The sequence below is a fragment of the Anabrus simplex genome, chromosome 2 (genome assembly GCF_040414725.1).
Source record: "Anabrus simplex isolate iqAnaSimp1 chromosome 2, ASM4041472v1, whole genome shotgun sequence".
NCBI classification, from domain to species: Eukaryota; Metazoa; Arthropoda; class Insecta; order Orthoptera; family Tettigoniidae; genus Anabrus; species Anabrus simplex.
The window spans coordinates 255,067,134-255,089,006 of NC_090266.1; the positions used below are offsets into that span (position 1 = coordinate 255,067,134).

General features: G+C 41.1%; 1 protein-coding gene across 3 annotated transcripts in view; it reads left to right on the plus strand.

Annotated features, from left to right (window-relative positions):
• LOC136863506 (zinc finger protein 260) overlaps positions 1-21,873 on the plus strand; it is a 611,998-nt gene that overhangs the window by 437,744 nt on the left and 152,381 nt on the right. Inside the window, exon 7 of one of the 3 annotated variants that reach the window (XM_068226142.1) lies at positions 7,260-8,732. The exons of the other annotated variants lie outside the window; for them this stretch is intronic. Coding sequence (XP_068082243.1) covers positions 7,260-8,463 — 1,204 coding nt within the window. The 3' untranslated portion in view covers positions 8,464-8,732. Of the gene's footprint in view, positions 1-7,259; positions 8,733-21,873 lie in introns of those variants that run through there. 3 annotated transcript variants of the gene reach the window in all.

Sequence of the window (21,873 nt, forward strand, 5' to 3'; positions counted from 1 at the left end):
TGGATATTGCACGATTCAACCAGTCGACCAGATGGACACCCACAAACACTGCATTCCTGTTTGGAAGTCTCTGGAACTGTGAAGTATAATCGCGCTGACCAGAATATGATCTGCACACTCGATGCCTGACACTGTCCACGCGCCTCATATACCGTACCAGGCCTATTGTCAACACTAAACACGAATAACACTAATGCACTCTGGTGGCCGTTCTACTTGTCACAGAGATTGCAACTCTAATAGCTTACATAAGCGCCGATGGTGTGTACGTGTACGAAATTATATAAACATCCGACCATTTCTTCTCGGTGGGTTTTTTCTTCAGGGAGTTTAGTTGGCCATATAAAACTTTACACATCCAGGTTACCGATATCCTGGGGGAAAATGTAGAAATCTGAAGGGATTATATATGAAACGATTCATATCACAATGGTGTAATTCAGAGTATATGGGGCTGCCAAAAAAGTCAACAGTCAAAGACTTTTACCCGAGACTGATGACGAAGATAGTAATGAATAAGCATTTTAAGAAGTCTTACAATATAACCTGCATAATTATCATAAGTGGTTTTTAAAATCTTTAGTGCCACTTTTGCTTTTATTTTTCAATTTTTCTTTAGTGCTGTGGTCACGGGACTGTCTATTGTGACCTGAGGAATCCATCGGTTCTTTAAAATATTCGGTTGAGTAACCTGTTTGTTTGTTTTTGAATCATCCAAAGAATAGGAGGTGAACGGGAGGGACAAACGGGGTGGAATTTAAAAAATATATATATCTTGGCCTACAATATACCTCAGACACTTAACATGTTGCAGATTTGAAAACTGGTACTTGGAATCTCCTGTAAAAGTAAAGAGACAGATAATTTGGTCGGAAAATCCTCTTAAGGGGAACAAAAAAAAAAAAAAAGGGGGGTGGAATTTTAGAATCAGCATATCTGCAGTATATCTCAAAAAATTAACATGTTACAGAACTGAATATTTGTATTTTTAATCCCTTTCAAAAATAAGAAGCACGTATTTTTTGTTTTCGCAAAAACCACTAGGGGTAGGGGGAAGGTGCGGGTAGAAAGGACTGAAAAGTGGGTTGAATTCTTTTTATTACGATACTGATATCTCAAAACTGAAGGCTTTACAGATGTAAAAATTCTTGATTGGAATCTCATAAGGATATTTTTTTTTGTTTTCGGAAAATCCACTTAGGTGGGGTGAAAAATTGAAAAATTAGTAAAATTATTTTTATGAGTCTACTTATATCTCGAAAACTATAGATGTTGCAGACATGACAGTTGGTGTTTAAAATCCCCTTTAAAAGTAAAGTAACACATATTCCTTTGATTTCGGAAAATCCAATCAAGGGGGGTGAACGAATTGAAAAATGTATTGAATTATTTGTTTGAGAATTCTCATATCTTACGAAAACTAAAGTTGATACAGACGTGAAAATTGATATTTGGAATCTTCTTCACTTAAGGAAGGAGGGTGAAATGACGTGAAAAATTGAATTCTCTTTATGTCGAAACTTATATCTCAAAAACTGACGGTTACAGAATCTCCTTTAAAAATAAAGAAACACGCATTTTGGGAGGGGAAAAACAACTTAACGGGGGGGGGGGAGGGGTTGTGAAAATGGAGTTGAAATCTTTTTGTGAGGATACTTATATCTCAGAAACTGAAGATGTTACAGACGTGAAAGTTGGTATTTTGAATCTCCTTTAAAATTAAAGGATCATGTATTTCTTTTTGTTTTCGGAAAATGGGAAGGACTAATGAAGGGGAGTCTTATAGCCTATCTCAAAAACTGAAAATGGAGACAGATATTTGGAATCTCGTTTAAAAATAAACATTTTTTTTTTTCGATTTGAGAGAAGACTTTTTCTCATATGTAGAGTTCTATGTAGCATGTTCATGTTTGCCCCAAAAGGCAATAACACAAACGTGGTTTACAAAGAGTTTCCGGGGTAAATGAAACTCAATTTGTCGGTGAATGTTTATACTTTAAGGATTTTCAGATAATGTCTTAGTACAGTACCGAGGAACGATTACTTTTATTATTTTACGAAATCCACGCGAGCGAAGCCGCGGGTAACTGGTAGTATTGATATAAAATATCAAAGTATTTTTCTAAAGACTAAGGAACCTTATGTTAATGCGGTGGAACAACACACGACAAAGTAAAATGATAAAATAAATGTAATAATAATGTTATTTGTTTTACGTCCCACTAACTACTTTTTAAGGTCTTCGGAGACGCCGAGGTGCCGGAATTTAGTACCGCAGGAGTTCTTTTACGTGCCAGTAAATCTACCGATACGAGGCTGTCGTATTTGAGCACCTTCAAATACCACCGGACTGAGCCAGGATCGAAGCAATACATTATATTGCATAATATTATAGAACTTCACCTTACAATTTTCCCTATTTTTAGGACTTCATACAATTGCGCGATGAAGTTCAGTTGCAAACTCGCACAATGGCAAACTGAAGTCAAGGCCATTATTTTTCTGAATGGCACTGTTGAAGATACTGCAGAGTCTGTTTACCGGCGAGTTATCATGGGCACACGTCCTGGTTTTTTATTTTAAAATGTTATGTTATTTTTGGAATTGAAGCGAGATACATGGAAATTTAGGAGAGAAAGTAATTCAGGATTATCAATAGCATAGTTTACAACTTTAAAAAGAAATTTTTCTGCATCCTTCCGTCTGCGAATTTCTCAACCCTCCACTCCGAAAGTTAAAAGGATATCAATATAGGGTACCATACGGGGATAGCAGCCAGTTTTTTTATATTGTAAGTATTTTAAAAATCTTTTTTGTAATTTTTCAATCTGATAGACATATGATTGACACCTAGGGCTCCAAACGATGCTGGCATATTCTACTTTTGGTCTTACTATGGTATTGAACAGATGAATGCAAGTTTATATGTTTTTGAAGGGTTTTATATTCCTGATAATGAATCCTAGGGTCTTGTACGACTCAGCTACCACTTTCAGTATATGTGAATTGAATGTAAGCTGGTGGTCGAATAAAACCCCGAGGTCTTTCATCTCACAAACTGATCGCAAATCACTGTCACCTAGCTTGTAAGTGTAGTGGACGGGAGTTTTCCTTCTGGTGAACGACATCGATACACATTTTTCTACATTTAAGTACAGTCTATTTTCAGTCGCCCACTCCAGTACATTTTTCAAGTCTAGCTGAAGCTGTTCATAGTCGTTTACGTTTTCAAAGGCTTTGAACACTTTGAAATCGTCGGCGTATAGCAGACAGCTGGAATATTTCACTTGTTCAGGCAAGTCATTGATGAATGCGAGAAAAACTAAAGGGCCTAAATTTGACCCCTGAATTATTCCTGAATTTACAGGGTATTCCCGAGAAGAATGTCTCTGGAAATAAACGAACTGCTTCCTATCACCCAGATAGGAACTGAAAAAATGCAACAGTTGTTTCGAGAAACCGAACAGGTTTAACTTACTTTGTAGGGCATCGTGATTAATTTTATCGAAGGATTTATGTGACGCGTTGAGAAAGGACTAGAATTGGGAAGGGAGCGGCCGTGGCGTTAATTAAGATATAGTCCCTTGATTGATTGATTGATTGATTGATTGATTGATTGATTGATTGATTGATTGATTGATTGATTGATTGATCTTGAAATTCAAGTCGTGGAAGACTACGAAAGATAAATGATTCGTGAGTGAAGCGGGAATTAAAGTTGATGTAAGGCAAGATTTTGGTTCTTCTCATAATCTTGTCTAACAGCGGAGATTACGCAAGAAGGTGAAAACGTGATTCGCCGGCTGGGAGTAATGCTGGAGGTTGTTAACAGTAGCTCTTCAATGGATTCGGTTACATTTGGATTGTACACGGAAGAAATGGCTAAATTAGTTGTACAATTATACCCATGTTACTATTTGCCTTCTACATTGCACAACCGGGCGAGTTGGCCGTGCGCGTAGAGGCGCGCGGCTGTGAGCTTGCATCCGGGAGATAGTAGGTTCGAATCCCACTATCGGCAGCCCTGAAAATGGTTTTCCGTGGTTTCCCATTTTCACACCAGGCAAATGCTGGGGCTGTACCTTAATTAAGGCCACGGCCGCTTCCTTCCAACTCCTAAGCCTTTCCTATCTCATCGTCGCCATAAGACCTATCTGTGTCGGTGCGACGTAAAGCCCCTAGCTACATTGCACAAAGTATTGATGCATGAGACGGAAAGAATACACGCTGCAACTCCGCCGATCGGATTACTTTCAGAGGAAGCGGAAGACCGTCGTAATGAAGGTTATAAGAATATACCCGTACAGCCACAAATGCAGATGTGGTCCACCAGATACTCGAATAATCAGACCCGTACATCACTTTACAGAGACCTGAATCAAAGAAGAAACATCTTCCTCTATGTAATGAAGCTGTGGATTTTATTTTTAGAAAGAATGTGCAGAAATATGTATTTAACATTATTGATTGACTATTGTGCGCGTTGTCATCTACTTCCTTTTGGCAAGTCGGATGTTATGTAATGAAAATATGAGTTCCTCATTGTTCAAATCACATTTCCTAGTAACTGGGTGGGAGTTTCGCCTTACAATTAATAATCGGTGAAATATCTCACCATGGTCTGCGCCTACATTGAAAATGGATCAGATCGGTGGGGACACATTGGCGAAGTCTCTTTGTAATTAGTGATATTCGATTCGAGTACGACGTTGAAGCATATCTGACTTGTACCACGCAGAGTTGTGCCGTACAGCCTGTTCTATAATTATTTTATACACAGAGTAATGACATCTATTGCCTCTTGTACCGTGTGATTCAAGGGAATTTACTGCGGCTTCCTTCTAATCATTTACATTTGTTGGTTTGTGTGCTAGTTGTTTAACATCGCACTAACACATCGTTGGTTGTCGGCGACGCAAGACTGTGTAAAGACTGAAATTGGGAAGGAAGTGACTGGGGCCGTAATTAAGGTACATCTCCAGAATTTTCATAGTTTGAAAATGATAACCCGTGAAGAAATATCTTCAGGGCTGCCGGCGGTGGGGTTCGAACCCGCGAACTCCCGAATGCAGTCTCACAACTACCTGATCCAAACCATACAGCCAACGCGCTCTGTTTCCTATGTTCTCTATGTGGCTCTGATTTCATTGTAAATGGACGACTTCCCATGTAGATCAGTGCACTTTACCTAACTCTGGGAAAATGAACACCACCACACAAAAAACAAAGGCACTGAGACCATTGTGGTGCTAGACTTCTCTTTGTTTCTGTTACTGTGATGATGAAACCTGTTGTGTAAGCAAGCTTGCTCACAGAATCTATCACTTTTCTCCCCACCTACCTTCAGAAACGAACATTTTAGTCCGGTCCATTATGTGATTGGGAAGTTGAACTGTTCGGAGATCCGAGTTTCAAATCATACGGATGAGAGTGTCTGTCCATACTCACTTCAGGAAAATGCTAAGATTGTACCTTACCTCAAAGTTCGGCATACCTGTCCTATTCCTAAGTCATAATAACAGTAATTATAATTGTACGAATTACTGAAGACCTTGTAGTAACACAGGTTATGAAACGCCCTTTACATGCAGCTGATGACCAAAGTTGCTTCTCTGGCAACAAGTGTGCACCGGTCGTTATAACATGCATGTGTGGATTCAGAAGACCGGTGGGCCCGAAACCTACCGTGTCGTTTTTCATTTCAACTCTAGGGTAATGTTACTTGGGCGAGGCGACACTTGTGTTGTTTATCTTAGATGGTAGAGGACAGCAGGGAGAGCAGCAGTCACATCAGTGGATCGACTAAAATAATAACATAATTCTTGCATTAGCGACAGGACAAGATTAATTTTAGAGAATAATTTATGAATGCTAGAAATAAAAAATCAGTTGGACGAATTGAGTATGAAATGTATCTTGAACGTTGAGGCACTGGTGGCGTTAAGATTGAAAGGAACCACTGTACCACCAAGCACTGACCAACTGATTGACTGACTGAGCATTCACAGATTTGGCGCAGCATTGTACCTGTCGACAGAGCCAGATGATGGAGCTCTGGATGTAAACCAGGAGTAGTTCCTGGCACGGCCGAGTGGAATCTTATTTTAATCACGGAATACCAAGACGAAAGGTTTCTTGAGGCCACGACCACTTCTTTCTCAATCCTTTCAACTTTTTGAAAAGTAATCTCGCCCAGAGTTAGTTGATGGTAGTGCTGATCACGATGTCACAATCCCTTACGTAAATTAAAGCTCCTTTTAAGTCTAGTCGTAGATGCGGTAGCCTGAAAACTAATGTCCTTTTAACTAAGTTTATTCTTTGAGAGAGTGACTGTGTGGGAAAATGTGTAAAGAACAGAGAAAATACGTTAATAAGAAATACACTGTAGGGGAACTGCGGTATACACTATTGTGCGTAGACATGTTGTATATCGATAACTAATTGGTCAGTGGTTTAGTTTAGCGGACAATAAGAACACACACTATTCGCATACATTCGTCCTGTAAATTGCCGAGATTTAGTATGCAAAGCCAATAGTTTCTTTAACTTATTCCTTTCCTGTTCTGTTTCAGGCTATGTGCTTGATTTTAAAAAAGCTCCTTTAACAACAGAACAATAGTTAGCTTGTTATTGGATAATATATAAATCTGCCATATACTTGCCTTGAGCCACTAATAGATCTGTGACAGTCTGCTGCAGATACATAGATTTTGCTGTTACGATTTTTTCCATTTTTAAAATTATTCTTTTTGTCGACTATCTGTGGGGTGCTGTAGAAGGGTGTGGTGTTGAGAAGTGAATAGCTGATATTCTGTAGAAAGTATCATGAGTTCATATTTGCTATACTGTGAGATTTAGAATGACAGTAATGGTGAAAATTACAATGTACATTGAAAGGAAATGCATGTATGAGTACTCTAAATAACTCTGGTAGCAGGAAATGCATGTATGTGTACTATAAATACCGGTAACTCTTGTAGCAGATTTCACTACTCTCTCTCTCTCTCTCTCTCTCTCTCTCTCTCTCTCTCTCTTTTATTAGCATGTCTATTGCAGAATTCCGTTTACAGACGTTTCTATTGATTTAATATGTATATTGTTTTTAAGGCGTATATAAAATGGTGCTTACAGGTTTTATAACATGTTTTTGAATGTCATCATATAACAGTGAAGGCTAACAAAAGTCAAATAGCATGTATGGATTCCCATACACACAGAGACATACTGGCAGTAATCAATCTGCAAACTTTATATTCCAGGTGCAAGGAGCCTCCTCAGACATCATTCAAAGCTTTCCAACAAGCACAGAATGCCATGTGGAGTGTTCACAGCCAGAAAGAAAATTCAAGCAGTCGTTCTCATGGACATTCAGTGTGGATTAAAAATGAAAATAATGAAAGTGGAAGTTACTGCATTGAAAAAGACATAAGTCCTAAATCAAATAAGGCATTAAAAACCTGTTCTGTGAAAAATCGCTCTTCCTTTCTGTATCACTGTAATAAATGCAATAAACTATACAAAAAAGGAGATTACCTCACCCACGCAAAAACACATGACCAAACACTTAGTGACGTGTGGTCAGAAAACTGTGATATTGACAGTGATAGTGAGTCAATAACAGTGGAGAGACCCAAAGATGAAACACCTCCAGACAAAGGGACATCTTCAAAAATGGAGCATCAGTGTAACGTTTGTGGAAAGCAGTTTGCAAGAAAGTATGATTTAAAGAGGCATGGGAAATGTCATATGAGTTTCGAGGATTCTCTTTTGGATGCAAGCAAAACGTCTATCAGTTGTACTGAAGACTCTGATAAGGACGACAATAGTGCATCAGATACGAAAAAAAAGCGTAATGGGTTATTTCACTGTGAAGTATGTGGTAAAAACTTTACGTTGAAAGACAGTTACCTACGCCACATGAGAATTCACACAGGTGAACGACCTTTTACCTGCCACATTTGCGGTAAGCAGTTTCGGGACTCGGGGGGTCTTGCTCGTCATCTCAAGGACGTTCACGCGGGGATTAAGAACTTCAGCTGTGACTTTTGTGGCCGTAGCTTTGCTTCAAAAGCTACGAGGGAAGATCACAGGAGAATACACACAGGAGAAAGACCTTATATTTGTGATTCGTGTGGAAAAACTTTTAAATCTAAAGCATCTCTTTATATACACAGCAAGATCCACTCCGATTTCTTCCCACACGCTTGTTCCTATTGTGAAAAGCGGTTCCGGCGTCGGCAGGAACTTCTTGCTCACGTCACCACCCATACTGGTGAAAAGCCTCACGCATGTGATATATGTAATAAATGTTTCCGGGTGAGGGGGGAGCTGCTCAGGCACAAGCTCATTCACTCAGAAAACAAACCCTTCGTTTGTCCAACCTGTGGTTTAAGTTTTAGACAGAAAAGGTACCTAAAGAATCATGAAAAGACACGACATGGGAAACATGAACCACACACGTAGAGTATAATAATTATACAATTACTGTCCGTCAACGTACCCTCGCTCAAAAAATGGTATTGGATACGTTCCTCGCAGATACACTTTTCTTAGAAACAATTGAATATATAACATATATTGTTTGTTGTCGGGAACCATAAGGTTTGTATCTACGGGGGCGGTGAATTATAGTTTGATACTAATTGAAATTGTGCTCATTCCTTTTTTGAGCGTTTGTACGTACCTCACTGTAAAATAGTGTTTATTTTATGAAGATTTGTACCAGTCAGTCACGTGACACTTTGTAAATATGTTATATATTGAAATAAAACACAATTTTAAAAATATATAAATGTGTTTTAATAACTTGGAATTTACTTTATGTGCCCGTCTTCCTCATAGACATGTATGCGAACTATATACTGTAGTATTAACTGCATATATTAAACCTTATTTGTAACATTGACCCACCCGTCCTTGTAACCGAACGCGTATAAACTGGTCCGACGGTAGGGCCAAGGAGCTGTATCGTTCGTAGATCCTAGATGCAAATTCCCTACGCAGCTGTCCTGGAATTTTTCTATCCTTCTGTTCTTCTCCATTCTTCTATTGGTAATACCAAGGGAGTACCTTTTAAATCCTGGGACCCTCATCCCAACCTTGGATCATAAACCCAGTTACATGTAGCGTAGGCCTTTTAACAACTAAGGTTTTCAGGTAGTTTCTGTATATGCAATTATATAGCAACTAAGGAAACCTCAAACCTCAATTGCGAATAAAACCCAGCCAACAATAGCGATTGAAATAGACGACATCTTTGATTATAATGTTTGTTTTAAATGCCTTGAACTGGTTTGTTATAATGCTGCGTTGTTTAACATGGAAAGGTATTAATTAACACTTTCCAGTTCATGATAACTTCCATATGGGAATTACGAATGTATTTGACATTAATAACAAATGCAAAGCAATTCTGCATGAGTAAAAATTATAATTTATTGATTACAAATACGCGGTTACCGTAGTGTCTTATCACCGTTTATGACCTCATTCGTTGAAACCTCACTCCTAGCAGCACCCTACTTTGATGATGTTAATAAATAAAATTGGTAACACGTCAGTGACGTTCCTGCGTGGTGAGCGTAAGTTGTTTGTTAATTATTGTGCTGACAGCAATAATAGTGTTGTAGGGGCCGATGACGTACATGTTAGGCCCTTTTAAATAGCAAGCATCATCAATAGTGCTGTAAATGTATATATGGCATGTAAATGCAAAATACCACTCTCTCACTCACTTTCACCACCAAACTGGTGACTGGACTTTTGTCCTGGAGATTCCTCTTAGGCCGTAAGTAAGTCTACAAAGTCTAATAAGTGACCGCTGCTCAGTTTCAAGGTCTGCAGATTATGGGGTGGCACGTGGTCTCCTCAACTAATCCTCTCAGCCGTTATTTATGACTTCCTAGACCGGAGCCATTATCTCACCATTCAGTGGCTCCTCAGTTCTCACGTAGCATGAATGAACCCCGCACCAGCCCTCACGTCCAGGTTAAAATTCCCCGACTTGATTCGAAATTGAACTCATCCTCCTGCCAAGAGCCAAGATCGCTACCCCTAGACTTCCGGACCAGCATGAAATAGCTTTTAGCAGAGAGGTAGCATTTCACTATATATTTTACATGTAAATTTTGTATGTCAGAAACGACAGGGCAGTTAAAATGCATTGTCTCCCGGCTAAGCTGGAATACGCTTGTCTTAGAATGGACGTACAGTAGCCTACTACAGTTAACTCCTCTTTTTCTTCTGTTCTTCTTGTTCTTTCTCCTCTTCTTCCTCCTCTGACTCGCTGCTTCCATGATAAATAACAAATTCTTCCACTTCAAGAACAGCTCGTAATTGTAGAACTTCACAGTCATTTCGATGGTATGTTTCACTTCATTTCCTCATATCTCTTCTGTCACCTGTTTGATATATATATATACAGTCATAGGAAAAAGTATACGTACACCTTAAAAGTTAAGGAATGTTATCGTTTGTAGTTGACGCATTGTCCATAGACTGCTAGAAATTTCACTACTATTCTATATTTCGGTATTCCGCGAAACATGAGTATGAACACGTACCGGAAATAACAACAGTACTTGAGAAATGTTCGTTTTAACAAACGTATCATCCAATAAGTTTGAAATATAGATGCATAAAAAGTATTCGTACATGTGGTTTATCTTCACATCAAAGTCCTTGATGACATCCCTTGCAACGCAGGTAAGCAGTAAAGGTCACGTCTTGTACCAAGCCAGTTGTGCTTCAGTCGTTGTGAACAACAAGTGATACAGTCAATCGGTAAGATGGGCCGAAAAATGAAAGAAACAACAGAAGAAGAGAGAAGAATTGTAATTCAGTCTCATAATTCCTGTAAATCGCTCTCGGAAATATCGAAACTTGTGAAGAGACCAAGATCTACAATTCAGGGAATTATTGACAGGTATGGTGAGAGAAAATCTTTCAAAAATGCACGTAGATGTGGACGTCCATATGCAAACTAGACGAACGAACTAGAAGACTAATCCTCAGGAAAGTTACGAAAAATCCTAGAATCAGTGCTGCAAAACTGACGTCTGAGCTAGGAAAGGATTTAAAACTCAATATCTGTGCTTCCACAATTCAAAAGTTTTTATATACGAATGGGTATCATTGTATAAATGCCAGGCGAAAACCTTTAATTACTTCAGCAAATAGGAAGAAACGAGTACAATATGCTACCGACTATAAACATGCGTCTCTAGAATTCTGGGATCGAGTTATATTTACGGATGAAAGTAAATTCACTGTTTTTCAAGAACATGGCAAAAAGGTGTGGAGGAAAACAAACACAGAACTCGAAGAAAAAAATCTGGTTCCTTCAGTGAAGCATGGTGGAGGTTGTTTAATGGTTTGGGGTTGCATGAGCTCAGCTGGAGTAGGTTCGTTAGAATTCATAGATGGAAAGATAGACCGAAAATACTATATTGAAATTTTGAAGAAAAATCTAGCATCTAGTGCCGAAAAAATGGCACTTCTGGGTAATTATGTATTTATGCAGGATAATGATCCAATGCATACGGCCCTTGATACACGATTGTGGGTTTTATACAACACACCCAAATATATGGTAACATCCCCCCAATCCCCGGATCTGAATCCGATTGAACATGTGTGGGCTTATCTTAAAGAGAGATTGAGCACAAGAAATATTTCATCAAAGACAGCTTTGAAAATGGCTCTTTTGGAAGAATGGGGTAAGATTGAGCCCACCTTCACCTCCAAGCTAGTTCATTCAATGCCTAGGCGGCTTGAGGCCATTGCAAAATCGAAAGGATTGCCAACAAAATACTAAATATGTACTAAAATCAGTGGCGAATGAAAGTAAAACCGGACTGTACGAATACATTTTATGAGTATGAAATCATGGTATTTTCAGTTATTTATCTATTATAGACAGAGACATGTATCAATTTTATGTTTTGTGATGTATATACCTTTACATAGTGTACAGAAAGCTAACCTATTGATGTTATAAAATGTACATGACAATAAGTGTACTAAGTAAAGTATTTTTGTTTCAGTATTAAGTGTACGAATACTTTTTACTATGACTGTATATATATCACAACCTGACAAGTATCTTATCAAGTCCTCTTGCCTATATCCAATAACATTTCCACTTGGCTTACATGATCAAGAGATTCCTTCCAATCCATGGTCTGACCTTGAAGCCACTGTTTTGTTATAATATTGCTTTGCCACTGACCATGCTCATTCTATAGCATTGAAAAATGATTGATATGGAGGAAGTCGTACGACAGTATGGCCTTCATTTGGTAGCATCTCGTCAATTACATATCTGGTTTAAAAAAAGCCATGCCATTGTGCATCATTGTAAGTAAACAACATTAGCTAAACTCATATTTAGATACTAAATCTCTTTAGACGACTCTTCGATTCATAAGACACAACCTTTGAAGCACATCTTCCGTTGCATTTTTTTAGTGAGAACACTCCATTCTGCCTCAACCATGACAATAAATTGAAGAAAAATCTAAATTCTGTAACAGCATTAAATATCGTTCAGTAGAAAACATATTCCATCTAGTATAATTACCATTAGTTGATTCTTCCTCCATTTCGACGTTGGCTGTTGTACCACAAGTTTACAGTGGTATGCTGCATTATCCATCACAATGACACAGGGTCCTATACTTCTTAATCCTATGACTGAGTTTCCGCCCACGTCTGAAATTTGTGACTGTTCATAGCGCCATGGTAGTCCTGTTTTCACGTAAAATAATTCCTACGGGACAGCATTGCAGCACATCGGCGTCTCCGAAAACCGTAGAAGTAGTTAGTGGTACGTAAAACCTTATTCGTTCTAGTTTCTCTTCAAATTTGTTGCAGATATCAAATCAGCAACTGAAAGAATTTTGAGATTTAACCTGAAGTTATTTTCTCCTAAAAATGTATTCCTTAAAAATATCAGATCACCTTCGTCAGGGATATTAGTAGACAAAAACTGTGATTTGTGTTGGATAAAAAAGTCTGATTTTAAGTGAAAGCAGCTTATATGCAGCAAATGTCACGTAAAGTTGAAGTGATCGAATTAGTAACCTAGCCCAAAATTTGTTATTACTTCAGTTGTGGTCTATATTTTAATATACACTCATGTTCATATAAACCAGAACACCTTGAAGAACTAGAGATAGGAAGTTCGTATTCACAGGGCATGTACATTAGTATCTTCTGAAGCAATGATTAGCATTTGAACCATGTCAGTCCTCAGGTTCAAGGCCCATATCGATATCTCGGCGCACCACCATCGACTGGTAAAATGTGCCTGCGACTCTCGTTGTCGCTATAAACCAAAGGTAATGGATCAGTGTGACTTGAGCAGACGTGCAGGATGCCTCGCAGACGTATGTTTGAACCGTACCGTCAAATGAGTGAGCTTGAAAGAGGGCGCATTATTGTCATGAGAGAACGTGATGGATCCATCCGGGAAATTGCTGCTCATGTGGGACGAAGTGTGTCGGCAGTGCAACGGATGTGTACAGAATGGTTCACAGTAGGCCGTAGAACACGACGAGATGGGTCTGCTCGCACCAGCCAGACCACCTGCCGAGAACATCGACACCTTATCGGAATGGCATTGTAGGACAGATCTACGTCCTCGGCTATGGCGCATCAGTGGAACAGTGTAATACATCGTACACTATCAGGAGTGACAGTCCATCGCCGTTTATTACGGTCTGGGTTACCGGCGCATCGTCCACTTCTCAGCCTATCTTTGACTAATGTGCATAAACATGCTAGACTACAATGGTATATGGAACGACGTCACTGGGGACAGGAATGGCAGCAGATAGTGTTTTCAGATGAATCCAGGTTCTGTTTGAAAATGATGGCCGCATTTTGGTTCGTCGCAGACTGGGAGAGAGGCGTCACATTGACTGCATTCGCATTAGACATGCAGCGCCAACTCAAGACCTTATGGTGTGGGGTGCGATTGCGTACAATCACAGTTAGTGTGTGTCCAGGACACTGTGACCAGTTTGACTTACGTGAATGACATCCTGTGACCCGTAGCCATACCCTTTCTGCACGACACCCCAGACGCCATATTTCAGCAGGACAATAAGCGACCACATGTTGCTGCACGAACACGTGCCTTCTTGTTGTCACAGGACGCCAGACTGTTGCCCTGGCCCGCCCGATCACCGGACTTGTCGCCAATCGAAAATGTGTGGGATATGGTGAAACGACGCGTGCGGCGTTGTGACCCAATGCCAACCACCAAAGATTAACTGTGGAACCAGGTGAATGCAGCATGGATACCTATACCCCAGGACGCCATTCGCACCTTATACGCGTCGATGTCATCACGCATGGAACAAGCTATCAGTGCCCATGGAGAACCGAGTGCCTACTAGGCAACAGGACACATGCTAAACCTAGGTGACTGAAATGATTATCGTTTCTGCAGAACATACTAATGAACATGTCCTGTGAATATGAATTTCCTATCTCTAGTCCAAGGTGTTCTGTTTTTTATGAACATGAGTGTGAATTAGTACAGTATATTCGGCACTAAGAAATAAGATGCTTTGAAAGTAAATATCTGACAGGCGGCAGTCATACAATGACAGATTATTCCAACTTGTCTCAGGTGGAGATCATCAAATATAAAACAAACTTAATAAATACTGGTAATTGCTTATACCAGCGTGAAAATACACCGGAGAAATTTTTAGTAAAATATATTTCTGAATTTAATTTTTGGTCTAAAATGTATTATGACTGGGCGAGTTGGCCGTGCGGTTAGGAGCGCGCGGCTGTGAGCTTGCATCCGGGAGATAATGGGTTCGAATCCCACTGCCGGCAGTCCTGAAAATGGTTTTCCGTGGTTTCCCATTTTCACATCAGGCAAATGCTGGGGCTGTACGTTAATTAAGGCCACGGCCGCTTCCTCCCAACTCCTAGGCCTTTCCTATCCCATCGTCGCCATATGACCTATCTGTGTCGGTGCGATGTAAAGCCACTAGCAAAAAAGTATTATGTGGTGGTGGTGTCTTTAGAGTGACCAGTTATCCCTTAACGGAAGCAAAATCAGTTTTAGATTAGGATAACCATTGATAGAACTCTGCGAAAATTGCGTCATAGTGCCTCTTCCCATACCATCGCGTCGCCTTCAGTACATAATAACAGGAAAACTAATGGAAAACTATACCACGTAAAATCCCTTCTTTTATTCCACGATGAATAACGACCAGTCATCAACCCTCGTAGTAAATACATTTAAACGAAGTGTAACTCTTTATCCCTCGCAGAAGTCATACACTGACAAATTATTGTAAAATACAAAACAAACCTAATAAATACAAGTAATTGCTTATACCTACATGAAAATACTCTGGAGAAGTTTTAGGTAAAATACCTCCATGAAGTTAATTCTAGGTCTAAAAAGTAATATGTGAGGGAGATCTTTAGAATGATCAAAGATGCCTTAACAGTGGAGAAGGAAAAATCAGCATTAGGCAGGAAGGATAATTTACAGAACTCTGCGAAAAGTAGGTCAGGTGGAGAAGAACTCTGTAGCAGTTATTACTTCTCCTGGGGAGGGAGAATTAAAAGTAACAATATTATTATTTTTCTTCTACCGCTTCCTCCCACGGATTGCTGGGTAGCGGGTGCGAACTGTGTAGCACATGTGGACTTGGTCCTGTTTTACGGCCGGATGCCTTCCTGACGCCAACCGCATGTGGAGGGATGAAATCACTATTGCGTGTTTCGTTGGTGGTTGGCAGTGTAGTGTGTTGTTTGAATACGGAGCGGAGAGTTTTGGGACAAACACAAACAATCAGTCCCTGAGCCAAAAGAATTATAATCACATGTGATTAAAATTTCCGACCCGACCGGAAATCGAACCTGGGACCCTCTGAACCGAAGGCCTCAACGCTGATTATTCAGCCAAAGAGTCGGAGAAGTCAAAGTAATAAGTTTTTAAAATCTGTATAGGCTACTTGCCGAAAACTTTCCTGAGGTTATCTAACCTGAATGTAATTTACTTTAAATAATAATAATGTATAGTTATTATTGTTATTATCATAATTATTAATTTACCATAAATAAACTTGCAATCGATTGGTTGTGAAGTTACCTAGGCTTGATATAATTTACGATAAATAAGATTGTCGATTCGAGTGCACGCTTTTTATGTTTTTTGCAAGGTGTAACAAGTCGAGCAGCGTCCTTAGAATTCGTTATCCTCCCCCATCCCCCCTGACTGTACTGAATATATGCTGTAATAGTATACAAATGTATAACATACACATTTGCCATAAATCAGTAAGAATGCAAACAGTAGCGCCATGAAGTCAAGAGTAACCTTTGAATAATGTCCTCCTGTTAGGCTAGGTTAATCACGAAACTAAAAATTTGGTTAAATTTCGCCTACTTCTCATTATGTTAGAAACTTGTCACAGAAACATGACTAAAATACTTACCCCAACCAATTTAGCAACTCTTGTTAAGATTGCTGGTTCACATGTTGTTATAGGGTACCTTATCTTCCTATATTTTTAATCTCTCGTAGGCCTACATGTTACCGATAGATTCCTGAAATGAGGTTTGCAGAGCAGATAACTTCGCTTTCGTGTTTGGAGGCGTTCTCAGAGATGTTTCTTGTTTCTTGGACATACCAGTGAAGTTATAAATACGGACTGGACGAAACAGTGACACCAGTGCTTCCTAAAACTCATTTGTAATCCTATTCGAACTAGGTTATTAATACACTATTCGAACATGTCACGATTCTTTTTACCCAGCATTACCGTAACAGATTTACAGTCCAAACTAAAAAGGAAATGTTAATCAATTTTATTGCGATGTGCACCAGTAGTGACTTTCATAACATAATAGTTGGCAGAGGTTTATCATCGCGCATCTCACGGCAGACGATGCCAACGTGGAAGTTGAAATTTGAAAGACTTAGGTTGCTCCCATAGTAACCCGCAAGCATGGCAACCTATTATAAATACTTTAAATACCAGGCTTAATTTACTATCCTAACGTGCATTTTATATGAATCTGAAGGAAACTTGGGAGGCTACTTTCTTTAATATTTTCGCTAGCCTGCAGATCACAAGATAATTTCTTGAATTGGGTGCCTGAGTAAATCGAGTGATAAGTTAAGTTTGAATTTCGTACGAGAAACCAAATTTTGACAAGATAGTCCACGCGAGTCAGAAGTGAATGTAGACATTTAATTCAGCAAGAAGATTATTCCATCATTCTTCCATGATTAAATTTATTGACGGGAAGTGTTACCTTGTATTATTAGAATGACTGGATGTACTGTGGGTGAGAAATTTGCGAGTTTGCCACAAATGACGATTACGTATGCGTGATACTATGTACGAATTGCGCGACATTAGAAACAACAAAACCATTGTTAAGTAGAATCTCAGTTCGAAGTTACATGAGAACATTGATTGAGTCTTCGTTTTATTCGTTGCTCGTATCAGTGGCGTATGCTGGGATCAGGGCATAGGCTATCACTAGAGTTAGGTTACCCCTTTTCGACAGTTTTAGTGAACGTCAATCCTTCAGCGTTTTAAGCTGCAGCCAATAGCTAACTGCAAAGCCTGCTGTGTTGCCAAGGCTGCTTCAAAAGCTACTGCCCTGGCCTCTGCTACTATCAATCATCAACACCTGATCAGTGGAAATGGTAGCCTAAGTTTTAGCAAATTTAAGTCCGGCTTTTTGGCTAAATGGATATAATGCTTGCCCTTGGTCCGATGGCCTGGTTCAGTTTTCAGAATCAACCCCCTCATACTGCTAATTCCCCTGGCTTGGAGACTGGGTGTTTATGACGTCTTCGCCATTCATTTTATCCTCATTAGATCACCACCAAGCCTATACAGATGTCATGCACCATTATTATTATTATTATTATTATTATTATTATTATTATTATTATTATTATTATTATTATTATTATTATTATTATTTTCCTACCGCTTTTCCCACACGCGTGAGGTCGTGGGTGCGAACTGCGTCGCACACAAACACCCAGTGCGCGAGCCAGAAGAATTAATCAGAAGCGATTAATATCCGCGACCCGGCCGGGAATCGAACTCGGGAACCTCTGAACTGAAGGCCATTACGCTAACCATTCAGCCAGTAAGTCGGACTATTGTTATTATTATTACTACTACTAAATAAAAACGTTGAATTTTACAGCGGTCATACCCATTGTTCACTGATTAATTAGCTTCCTCGGGAGATCGGTGGTGGTGTCCGATCCATGATCACGGGTCCGATTCCAGCCAACAAAAGATATCACTAAATCTGAGATTGCATTTCATTTTAACAGATCTAGCAATAAAAAGAAAACGATATTGCTCCTATAACAGCAGCCCTGCAGTGTCTTGCTACAAGGATCCGAAGGATGTAGAAGTAAACAGGAGTGAAATACCTGCACTCCGTTATCTATGAGGTGAGGAAGTATGTACGATGAGTAACGCATGGTTGATAGTTAGCAGTGGCGATCTGACGGACCGAAGCCTAGCACACCCATCCCCCACCCCCCGGTCAACGCTCCTAACTGACATACGGCAGCTATTAAAAAATAGCCGCGACAGGTGAGTCGAGGGGAGAGAGACGAGAGTCTGGGCTGCAGTATCAGTCTCCGATGCCTTGCTCTCAGAAACACGTGCCACGTTTTTTCTCACTGTTTTCAAGTTTTGTAAATGGAACAATGTGTTAGATGCTTACATTGTAAGGTGCTTTAGAGTTCCATCATTCTCAGTTGAGGTTTGGGCTTCACTGATATCCTTGGTAGCCCTCAGTATACGCCACTGGCTCGTATCCTGGCTACGCTACTGCTTTCAATAGTGGCTGCGAATCTACGAGTACCTCAGAAGTAAACTCTGGTTTGTTGTGCCATCTTCTCAAAGTAATTTGATGAGGAAGACACAAATTCAATGTTTCTTGTATGCAGAAGTGTGATTGCAATTTACAATTTTGTCTGTATGGATGTTCAAATGAGCCAACCCTTTGAGTCGACTTTCACGTCTTTATTGTCACTTTCTGTTTATTTCCATTTGAAAAAATTCCATTGGGGGCGGGGTCTAACCCCCAGTACCCCCTTCCAGGCTACGCCTCTGATTGAAAGAGTGAAGAAACATATCACATAATCTATGGAACAGTATTATTTCATACCGAGCGATTTCGCCGTGCAGTTGTGAGGTTGCATTTGGGAGATAGTGGGTTCGAGCCCCACAGTCGGCAGCCCTTAAGATTGTTTTTCGTAGTTTCGCATTTTCACACCAGGAAAATGCTGGGGTTGTATCGACGTCCGACTTGTTGGCTGAACGGTCAGCGTACTGGCCTTCGGTTCAGAGGGTCCCGGGTTCGATTCCCGGCCGGGTCGGGGATTTTAACCTTAATTGGTTAATTCCAATGGCACGGGGGCAGGGTGTATGTGTTGTCTTCATCATGATTTCATCCTCATCACGACGCGCAGGTCGCCTACGGGAGTCAAATAGAAAGACCTGCATCTGGCGAGCCGAACCCGTCCTGGGATTTCCCGGCACTAAAAGCCATACGACATTTCATTTCATTAATTAAGTCCACGGCCGCTTCCTTCCAACTCTATCCCTTTCCTATCCTATCGTCATGATACGACCTATCTGTATCGGTGCGACATAAAACCAATTGTAAAATAATATACACTGACTGACAGAGCAAATGCAACACCAAGAAGGAGTGGTCAGAACTTTATGCCAATTGCAGGGTAGACTGACGTCACTGAAGTATGCTCATGATGTGAAATGCGCCGCTGTGCTGCGCACGTAGCGAACGATAAATGGGACACGGCGTTGGCGAATGGCCCACTTCGTACCGTGATTTCTCAGCCGACAGTCATTGTAGAACGTGTTGTCGTGTGCCACAGGACACGTGTATAGCTAAGAATGCCAGGCCGCCGTCAACGGAGGCATTTCCAGCAGACAGACGACTTTACGAGGGGTATGGTGATCGGGCTGAGACGAGCAGGTTGGTCGCTTCGTCAAATCGCATCCGATACCCATAGGGATGTGTCCACGGTGCAGCGCCTGTGGCGAAGATGGTTGGCGCAGGGACATGTGGCACGTGCGAGGGGTCCAGGCGCAGCTCGAGTGACGTCAGCACGCGAGGATCGGCGCATCCGCCGCCAAGCGGTTGCAGCCCCGCACGCCACGTCAACCGCCATTCTTCAGCATGTGCAAGACACCCTGGCTGTTCCAATATCGACCAGAACAATTTCCCGTCGATTGGTTGAAGGAGGCCTGCACTCCCGGCGTCCGCTCAGAAGACTACCATTGACTCCACAGCATAGACGTGCACGCCTGGCATGGTGCCGGGCTAGAGCGACTTGGATGAGGGAATGGCGGAACGTCGTGTTCTCCGATGAGTCACGCTTCTGTTCTGTCAGTGATAGTCACCGCAGACGAGTGTGGCGTCGGCGTGGACAAAGGTCAAATCCGGCAGTAACTGTGGAGCGCCCTACCGCTAGACAACGCGGCATCATGGTTTGGGGCGCTATTGCGTATGATTCCACGTCACCTCTAGTGCGTATTCAAGGCACGTTAAATGCCCACCGCTACGTGCAGCATGTGCTGCGGCCGGTGGCACTCCCGTACCTTCAGGGGCTGCCCAATGCTCTGTTTCAGCAGGATAATGCCCGCCCACACACTGTTCGCATCTCCCAACAGGCTCTACGAGGTGTACAGATGCTTCCGTGGCCAGCGTACTCTCCGGATCTCTCACCAATCGAACACGTGTGGGATCTCATTGGACGCCGTTTGCAAACTCTGCCCCAGCCTCGTACGGACGACCAACTGTGGCAAATGGTTGACAGAGAATGGAGAACCATCCCTCAGGACACCATACGCACTCTTATTGACTCTGTACCTCGACGTGTTTCTGCGTGCATCGCCGCTCGCGGTGGTCCTACATCCTACTGAGTCGATGTCGTGCGCATTGTGTAACCTGCATATCGATTTGAAATAAACATCAATTATTCGTCCGTGCCGTCTCTGTTTTTTTCCCCAACTTTCATCCCTTTCGAACCACTCCTTCTTGGTGTTGCATTTGCTCTGTCAGTCAGTGTATATGTTTGAAAACATGTCTGTAAATAAACCATAGATTGTAATAGATATTAATTTGTGGATTGTGTGTATTATGGTAAGCCGGTCTCGCAGTCAAGGACTAGCGAGCCTGCCTCTTATCCGGAGGCCCCGAGTTCAATTCCTGGTCAGGGATTCTTACCCAGATCTGAAGGCTGGTTCGAGGTCCTCTCACCCTGCGTTAGAAAAGTAGGTGAGCTACCTGACGGCGAGATAGCAGCCACGGACTAGAAAGCCAAGAATAATGGGCGAAAGGATTCATCGCGCTGATCATGCGTTGCCTCACAGTCTGCAAGCCTTGGGACTGAGCAGCGGACGCTTTGTAGTTCAATGCCCATCAGGGCTGTAGCGTCTTGGGGATTGTATTTTGTGGATTATGGCGGTTTTTGTGTTATTGATAATAAATAATATATCGAAGCTAGAGAAGTTTTGTTGTAATGTACCGGTAATAACAATAATATTAATTTTACGTCAACAGACAACTTTTAGCCATCTGAGTGGCTCAGACTCTTGAAGCTCTGGCCTTCTGATCCCAACTCGGCAGGTTCGATCCTGGCTCAGTCCGATGGTATTTGAAAGTGCTCAAATAAGCCTACGTCAGTCTAGTGTCGGTAGATTTACTGTCACGTAAAATAACTCCTGCGGGACAAACTTCCGGCACCTCGGCGTCTCCGAAAACCGTAAAAATAGTTAGTGGGACGTAAAATTAATTACAAACCCCATGGCACTACTA